Below are 9,504 nucleotides of genomic sequence, written 5' to 3'. Positions count from 1 at the left end.
ATAGTTTGCCATGTACCCCCATGTCCCTATTGAAATGATGTTACCAAATCCAATACCCACATTGTGCCCTTTGGACTTTGCTATGAGAGGGATATGTTCAGTATCTATTGTCTTAATTTCCCTTTTTTCAAGCCTATGGTCCTTTTTATTCCTGAATACTCCTCTGAGGTCATCATGGGTCATGACATAGAATTCAGGAACCAATCTGGCCAAGTAGCATACCCCTATTGAATTTGGGGGGAGCCACCTGTAGGCATTGCGTCCACATACATAATAAACATCATCTGGTAAAAGGTAGGGGATATCATAAAACAGGCAATATGTAGATACCTGTTGTCCTAAGTGACATGAAGTGTCATTTTCTGCTCTGTCATTGTCAAAGGCAGGCAGTGTGCCGTTTCAGGTGAGATTATATCTGTCATATTGACATTTTATACACTCCTGACTCTTTAAAAAAATAGTACCTTTTCCGGATTCCATCTTCACTGTTTGGTTGCATTCAGAATTACAGTGTGATAAATAAGGTTGGGTGAAATTCACTATAACTTGACAGCGTGATTTAGGGACAGACCCTAAAGGGAAACTCTTATTCTGGTAACTAATGCGTATTTGGCCATATGGGGTCCATATTGACTCATTTATAGCCCTATTGGATTCTATTCCCTTATTGAAACAATATTTTAAAGGACCTTACTCCCCTTCATGGTTTTTCCTGGGTCACCGTAGCCTTTTTGCAGTGGCTGGTGTGGATCCAAGGATCCTTTCCTTCAAGTCTCACAGAAGTGGGTGTAGTCAACAGAACTTGATATGGCCCCTCAAACCGTGGTTCCAGAGACCTCCTCACGTGTCTTTTTACGAAGACGTAATCTCCTGGCACCAGGGCATGTGTTCCAGTGCAATCCTCTGGATCTGGGATTGAAGAGAAAACTCAAGAATGTATGTTAGTGAGGGACTTCTGTAGTTCTTTCACATAACTAGTCAGTTCACCTTGGTGTTTCACTAGAGATTGTGGAAAATAACACCCTGTCTTTGGCGGCCCCCCAAACAGTATTTCATAGGGGCTCAGCTTGTGTTTCTTATTAGGTGTTGTCCTGACTGAGTATAGGGCGAGGGGAAGGCATTGCAGCCAGGGCATCCCTGTGCTTTTCATGGCTTTCTGTATTTTGAGCTTGAGTGCCATTTAGCCTTTCTACCTTGCCACTACTCTGTGGGTGGTAGGGGGTATGGAATGCTTGAGCAATTCCCAAGTCTGACATGATAGATGTCATCACTTCTCCTGTAAAAGTAGTACCTCTGTCTGATTCAATCACCTCTGGAACCCCGTATCTACATACTACCTCAGATAGCAGCTTCTTGGCTGTGTTTTTTGCTGTGGCTTTGGATATCCCCCACGCTTCTGGCCAATTAGAGAATAGGTCAGTAGCTACTAGGACATATTCATATATTCCACATTTGGGTAGCTGAATGTAATCTATCTGTATGCGCTGAAAGGGGTAGAGGGGTTTAGGTGTCACCCTGGGAGGTACTGTTACTGTATGACCAGGGTTGTGTGTGTTACAGATGGCGCAGGCCTTTACCAGATTACTGGCAGCTGTGCTGAAGCCTGGCGCGATCCAGTGTCTGAATACAGTGTTAATTATTGCGTCTTTTGAGACATGGGAAGGCCCATGCACTAGAGCAGCCAGTGTAGGAAAAAGGACTCTAGGGAGACAGTGTCTGTCTGTTGTGGCCCATATGCCCTCTATGTGTTCCGCCCCCCTCTTTTTCCACTCCTCTCTTTCAGATACTGCTGCTTGCTTTTGGAGGATTTTCAGCATTTCCAGATCTATAGGGAGGGTGGGGGGTGTTGTGGACACTAAATAGTGTTGTACTAGCGGTAAGTCTGCTGCAGCTCTTGCAGCCTGGTCTGCTAGTCTGTTTCCTCTTACTTCCATAGTCTGCTCTCTGGTGTGTGCTTTTACCTTTATGACTGCCACTTCCTTGGGCAGTTCTAATGCAGCAAACAACCTCAAAATGATTTCTGCATTTTTAATGGGTTTACCATTAGAGGCCATAAAGTGTCTGTTCTTCCAAATACTTTGATAGTCATGTGCAACCCCAAAGGCATATCTGGAGTCAGTGTAAATGTTAGCTGTTCTCCCTTCTGCATACTGACATGCACTTATAAGTGCTTCTAATTCAGCTTGCTGTGCAGATTGACTTGGTGGGAGGGGTTGCTGGAGTACAATATCTGTTTCTGTTGTAACTGCATAACCTGTTTTGGGAGAGCCCTCCTCATAGTACCTAGACCCATCTACAAACAGGAGTAAATCAGGGTTGCTAAGAGATGTCTCTTTAACATCCCCGGGAGGTTTAGTTTCCAGATCCATTAAGGCTAGGCAGTCATGATCACAGAAAAAAGTTTTTAGTTGTGTTTCCTGTTTTGTCACAGTCTCAACACTCTCTGTATTGTCTGTGTCTTCAGCGTCTATACTGTTACTCCCCTCTTTTATATCCATGCAACTTGGGAACAATGTTGCTGGATTTAAAACTGCATCTTTTTAGTGTAACGTTTGAGGGTGTCAGTAGTGCTACTTCATATTTAGTTAATCTAGCCGCTGAGATGTGTTTTGTTCTAGCTTGATTCAGTATTTCCATGACTGAGTGTGGTACCTGAATGGTGAGAGGGTGATCCAGCACTATGTCTGCAACTTTTTGTAGCAATAAAGCGGCTGCTGCTACTGCTTTTATACATGTTGGGGCTCCCACTATGACGGGGTCTAATTTTTGTGAGTAGTACCCCAATGGTCTTTGTCTACTCCCATGTTCTTGTGTTAGTACGCCATGAGCGTGCCCTTCTTGTTCATGGCAGAACAAGTTAAACGGTAGTTCATAGTTAGGGAGCCCAAGGGCTGGGGCGCTTGTGATTAAATCTTTGATCAGCTCAAAAGCTGCTTTTTGTTCAGCTGTTGACCAAAACATATTGCAACTTCTATTCATTGGAAGTTGGATCAATGCAATCTGGATTGCCTAAATGGTCTTTTTTTGCTGGAGATCTGTGAAGAAAAAAACTTTTGCATAAAGATTAACATTTATTCACTAGGAATTACAGTAACTGTTATTAATTCACGTTGAACAGCTGCTAATACGACACTTGCTTAAAAGTTTCTCTTTGTAGCTTAACTGTGACGCTATGCGTTCCATGCAATGAAAAACTGATTTCCTCAAAGAGGCAGTCCCCAATATCACAAACAGGGAATGTCAAAGTGACGAGACCTGGTCGAGTGTTCAAAGCCACTCCTTTCTCATCATCTTTGTAAACCAAATATTCACACATATTTCCAGATTCTGTGATTTCCATGTTTAAAGTACAAATATATATTCACAATTCTCGCTCACAGACGACATTTTATCTCGTAACAATTCTTTATGGGCATAACAAACCCTCCTGATTTCTGAGAACATTTATCAGCGCCATTTTACACAGATAAAAACAGCTTGTAATATATCTCCATGTAAAGCTCACTCCCACAATTCTCAACTTCATTAAAGAGAAAGCTATTTTTCTCAAAAAAAAATTAAAAATTACTTTGTTCAAATATAGAAACGGCTTGTTGGACCCCAGCCAACTTTGTTCTGAAACCAGTAATAGTGATAATGTGCATTATTTACAGTCTTGTGACGGACCAAAAACTTTAAAACTTCTTTTGCATCTCTTCAAAAACATTACATTTACAACTGTACAGCTTTTTCAACCTTGAAACATGTCTCTTGTAAAACGGTCAAGACAGACAAACACGGATCTCTCTCACACAGTAAGAAGGAGATAAAACTCACATACAGAGAAAGAGAAAAATTAACTGCTATCTTCCAGCCTACTGCTGTGGAACTACAAGTCCCAGCATTAGATTAAATACACATTAGCTTCAACATGCTAATATCAATCAGCACTCAGGACATATTTTTCCTATTGAAAAATAGAAACATACTTGGAAGAACCATTTTATCAATGTTACATTGTCAGATAACAAAAAAAACACAGAGTGCTTCTTATCTCAACACACTGAAATCTTTTACACAGAATAAGGGAGGGGCACATCTCACTCTTCAGCTGCGCAGCATTTAAACATACATTTTTAGTACACAACCTACTTGATTCATTGTTTTAGTCATTATATCATTTAGCTTGTGATACATTTTCTATTTAATCATTGTCACTTAAATTTGTTAACTGTAACATATCACAGCAATCATTGTCATTCTCTAATTCTTCTGACATTTTACACCATGCAACACATCTGTCAAAATAACCTTTTTCTTTCAGTGTTTTCTCATTGTCTTTAATTAGTTGTTTAAAAAATGGAACCTTTAATATACCGGTTTTCAGACACCCCTGCAGCTTTGAACAGTTTTCTCATCCCTTTTGTGAAATCCTTGCCTTTATGCTTTCGCATATACTTTATGGGGTCTAGATCCCCGTACTTTTCGGATTTCTTTCCTGTCTTGGACCCTTTATTTCCCATAATGGGATTACCTTATGGTCCAATATATTTTGAATGAGAAAACTTTTATTTGTTCCTGTCTTGCTTTACAACAAGTTTGCAGCTGGTCTGCCTTTCTGAATGTTCCTAACTACTTTCATTAAAATCCATCAAAAAACACAATCACGTATACAATCAAGATTATTTGCAGGGTCAACTGTGTGATCTGACTGAGTTCTGTGGTGTTATTCATGTGTACAGATGTATCAGGTGTATGGCATAGAGAAGACAATATATCAATACATGTAACAATACAAGACAGATTACACACAAGTACCTTGATACTCTTAATAGTATCTGTTGCCAGAGTTCAGGGATCTCCGTCAATCAGACTGCAGTACCCTCGAGCTGGGATAATTCCCCCTCCACAGAGACAGCTCTAAGAGCAAAAATAAAGCTTTTTGCTCACCAGCGCTGGATTAACGTCTGTCTGACTGGAAAGGGAGAACCCCGTTGTCGGGAGGTCTGATGTATTGGAGATCCCGGCGACGAGTCCCCACTGAAACTGTCAGAGATGACCTAAACGGGTCCTTTCTCCTGAACTCCAGCTGCTATACCTTGTGGGTATCGATCGATAGAGAAACAGACAACTTCAGATGTTTAGGCTGAAAATGATTCTGATTCTGACCAGCCCTAAGTCAGAGTAGCTTTATTTATGCATAGTTTCACAGACAAAAGAAGATAAGGAATCCAAGGTTTCTGAAGGCATCCTGTTCAGGTCAGCAGTTTGTAGACAGGATGTACAGCAGGTGTCTTATCTCAGTCACGTAGGCCTCAAATGGGGGTCGTGGGCTCCCTGTACTGAAACTGCTGGATGTGCACATTCTTGAGAAGAGACATATTGAAGAAAAGATAAGAATGTGAGGCAAAGTTCATTAGGGAATAGTAATTATACAAAATGCATTACTTTAAGAAGTTCATAAAATGTATATCTCTCACATACTCTAAATAACACCACACGGGGTATTACATGTGTATGTGGGCTGCAAGAGAAATCAAGAGGGAATGTAACTCTCTCTGCAGTCTGTTTCTGCAGACTCCCTGGGACTTTATCTATCCCTAGTCAGGAGAGGTTTGACTAATACCCCTCTTTGCCTCAAAAAATGTATATATATATATTTATATATATGTATGTACACACATTGACCACTCCTCTTCTAGACTAAAGAGTGGGTTTGGAGAGGAGCAAGGTGTCCCCATTTCAGAACTCCTCTCATGGAAGTAAGATAGTAACAGCCTAAGAACATACTTACCAACTTTTGAAAGTTGGCTTCCGGGAGCCTTCCGGTGGAGGTGGGCGTGATGTGGCGGGGCTCCAAAATTCGTGTCACTTTGGCCCCGCCCTGTGACTTAATGATGCAAACACAGCATTTTACAGCAGGGGGCGGGGCCAAATACCGCAATTCCCGATGAATCACAGCGTTTTGGACTTAATTCTGCTCACTTCCCTAGGAAGTGGGTAGTTCCGGGAGATTGCCACACTCTCCCGGGAGTCCGTGAGACTCTCACAAAATGCGGCAGTCTCCTGGACATTCCGGGAGAGTTGGCAAATATGCCTAAGAATCATTATAATATTTCCATAGGTGGTTGATCTGTTTGCTATTGATTGGTTGTTAATAGTTTCCATGTGTATTGAACATGTGTATTTAACAGAGAGTCGGGGACTATTCACCTACAGAATCAATATCAATGAAATGTTTTCATCATCCTTCTATTACTTAAGTAGAAGAAATATCTTCTTTGGCTCATCAATATTACTAGGATGCAGACCCTTGGATCTGTCAATACATAGTTCCTACTTATGAGGACATTGTGCTGCCCTGTGGTCTAAATTGTTAGATTTTACATTTTGAGAAAAGCAATGAAATGAACAGATTGTGGCCCCCATATATTTCCAATTGTAGCTAAATAAAAACATAAATATATATGGGCAGCACGGTGGCTTAGTGGTCAGCACTTCTGCCTTACAGCACTGGGGTCATGATTTCAATTCCTGACCATGGCCTTATCTGTGAGGAGTTTGTATGTTCTCCCCATGTTTGCATGGGTTTCCTCCGGGTGCTCCGGTTTCCTGTGGGTGCTCCGGTTTCCTCCCACAATCCAAAACATACTGGTAGGTTAATTGGCTGCAATTAAATTTCCATTAGTTTCTCTGTCTGTGTGTGTGTGTGTGTGTGTGTTAGGGAATTTAGACTGTAAGCTCCAATGGGGCAGGGACTGATGTGAGTGAGTTCTCTGTACAGGGCTGTGGAATTAGTGGCGCTATCTAAATAAATAGTGATGATGATGATGAAAAAGAAGTGATAGTTCCACTTCCATCTTCTCGCGCCCTTTGACCCTGTCCCATTCTCACTTTCCTTGTGCTCTCTGTCTGCCTGCCCCCTTAGATTGTAAGCTCCTCTGAGCAGGGCCTGATTCATTAAGGATCTTTACTTGAGAAACTTCTTATTTCAGTCTCCTGGACAAAACCATGTTACAATGCAAGGGGTGCAAATTAGTATTCTGTTTTGCACATAAGTTAAATACTGACTGTTTTTTCATGTAACACACAAATACTTGATAACTTATTTGTACACTGAAATTTATAGTTGATATCTGTGTGCTACATGAAGAAACAGTCAGTATTTAACTTATGTGCAAAACAGAATACTAACTTGCACCCTTTGCATTGTAACATGGTTTTGTCCAGGAGACTGAAATAAGAAGTTTCTCAAGTTAAGATCCTTAATGAATCAGGCCCCCTGTTAGTAACTCTTCACCTGTTAGCTCCGCCCACACTCTTGGGCACAGTTTCCCCGCTGTGCTGACTTTCCCCCACCCTTTCTTATTAGCTGTGCGCTGAACTACCTGAGTAATAGCGCTACTTGTTTATTGTACTGTAGTATGTACCCTGTTCTGTCCTACTGTTTCTTCATGTACGTGCTGCGGACACTTGTGGCGCCTTACAAATAAAATTAATAATAATAAAATAATAATAATAAACATATTAAAGATAGCAACTGCATGTGGAATTTCCACACCTATTAATACAAATACCCAGCAAGTGATAAATGTGGACCAATTTGTTCTTGAAAAACTAAATGTTTTTTTATTTACGTATGTTGCATACTCCAGAATTTTTTGTTAAAAAACATATTTAATTTATTCTTAGCAATTTAAGTTTTGCCATGAAAAACTTTTTGCACTATTTTCACTTTTATAGCCTTCATTTTCAAACCATACAGGAGAGGATTCACAATTGGTGGCACCACAATGATTTCCACTGACATGAATACCCTGAGTCCATAAGGGACTCTGGTAGGGACAAAGCGATAGAGCAGAATCTCAAAAATACAACCAGTAACAAAGATAATGATGGATATCAGCTGAGGAGCACAGGTCTGCATTGCTTTGTCTCGGACATATTTTGATTTTGCACATTCCTTTAGAATTCTAATATAAGATAAAACAATCAGTAACGGATTCACCCCCATTGCTACTACAGTGACAAAGAGCCCAAATATATTATTCACTGTTGTATCAATGCAGGAAAGTCTCACAACTGACCAGTTGTCACAGTAGATCTTGAGTATGACATTGTCACATAGAGGAAGTCTGGATGTTAGTGCAACATGAATAGTAATTAATATAAGAGAATGCATCCAAGCTGCAAACATCAGTTTGAATGCTGCAGTTAAGGTCATTATGGTGACATATCTCAGAGGGTTGCAGATACACACATATCGGTCATACGCCATTACAGCTAACATGGTGATTTCACATACAACATAAGTGTGAATACAAAACACTTGTATAATACAAGATGTGTAGGAAATATTTTGATTCTTATAAATTAAGTTTATAAACAGACTCGGTAAAACAGCACTACTGCCATAGAGACCATTTACACATAGAGCGGATATAAATATATACATAGGTTCATGTAAGCTCTTGTATAACAGGATTGTAGTGATCACTGTACAGTTGGATAGAACAATCATCATAAAACCGACCAATGTTATCATACTGTAGAAGTAATTCATGTCTGTAATTTCACCAAACCCGAGGATTAGCACAGAGGGAGGAGAGTATGTTGAATTTTGCATTTGTGTTCTCTGCAAAATTATTTCCTAAATTAAAAAAGGAGAAATAGTAAAATTAGTATTTTTGTCTTTTGAATTGTGTAGTTGACAAAACTACAGTATCATCATAAAAATCTATATTCACTGCTGGATGACCTTAATAAACTTGCAAAATGGCGAGGGTCTAATGTTCAGGACCACCGATGGTTGTGAGATATTAATCCCCTGGATGCCTATCATTATTCTCAGGCATTTTAAGGTAAGGAAATGCTGAGTTTCTCCTTAGTACACTGACTGCAATCCTTTAGTAGGATATATAATAGGACAATTAATCAGTATATTAATGAATATTTTGACTGAACTTGTTTGAAATTTGTACTTGTCAATATTTTTTCTTAGTGTTATAAAACCCTTTGGTCTGAGTTGTGTTGCTTCAGTGAATACTTAAATTATTGTTTATAGTATTTAACATTTATATCGGATTTAAGGTATATACACGAACACACAATTCTTTTTTGGGAATATATGTTGTTGTTTTTCTTCAATATGATGATCTTTTTATTAAAAAAAAATAAGGGCACATGAAGAAGTAGAATTTTAAATAAATTATTTTGCTTAAGAATTACATCTTAAATAGAGATGAACAAACTTTTCTGAATATTCACATTTGGATACAAAATTGTGCACATTCTGCAGCAGCTCTATCACAGCGACACCAGACATAAATATAAATTGATCATCATAGTACCAGCTCTGGACTATAAACTCTTCATACTGAGAACGTGAGCCCACTGGTTGGAGCACAGAGACTGTGTCATCATAATTGTCGCTCATCTGCAAAATGTCCCTTTTCTGCTGTGAATCTTAATCCAAATTTTGTATCAACTTTACGTATCTCTAATTTTAAGTAATTGCTAAAGATT

The 9,504-nt window shown here is 39.5% G+C and overlaps 1 protein-coding gene across 1 annotated transcript; it reads right to left on the bottom strand.

Moving 5' to 3' along the window:
- Nucleotides 1-7,675: 7,675 nt before the first annotated feature.
- Nucleotides 7,676-8,605, bottom strand: LOC142138440 (olfactory receptor 52D1-like). The gene has a single exon (XM_075195122.1). The coding sequence runs from the start codon at nucleotides 8,603-8,605 to the stop codon at nucleotides 7,676-7,678; it is 930 nt and encodes a 309-aa protein (XP_075051223.1).
- Between the last annotated feature and the right edge of the window lie 899 nt (nucleotides 8,606-9,504).

Source organism: Mixophyes fleayi, chromosome 2, assembly GCF_038048845.1.
Source record: "Mixophyes fleayi isolate aMixFle1 chromosome 2, aMixFle1.hap1, whole genome shotgun sequence".
Lineage (NCBI taxonomy): Eukaryota > Metazoa > Chordata > Amphibia > Anura > Limnodynastidae > Mixophyes > Mixophyes fleayi.
The sequence above is the reverse complement of the archived record's forward strand: the minus strand, read 5'-3'. Positions and strand labels throughout refer to the sequence as shown.

Bases quoted from the DNA above. Each gene is read 5' to 3' on its own strand.
- LOC142138440 (XM_075195122.1), bottom strand. From the start codon at position 8,605: ATGCAAAATTCAACATACTCTCCTCCCTCTGTGCTAATCCTCGGGTTT.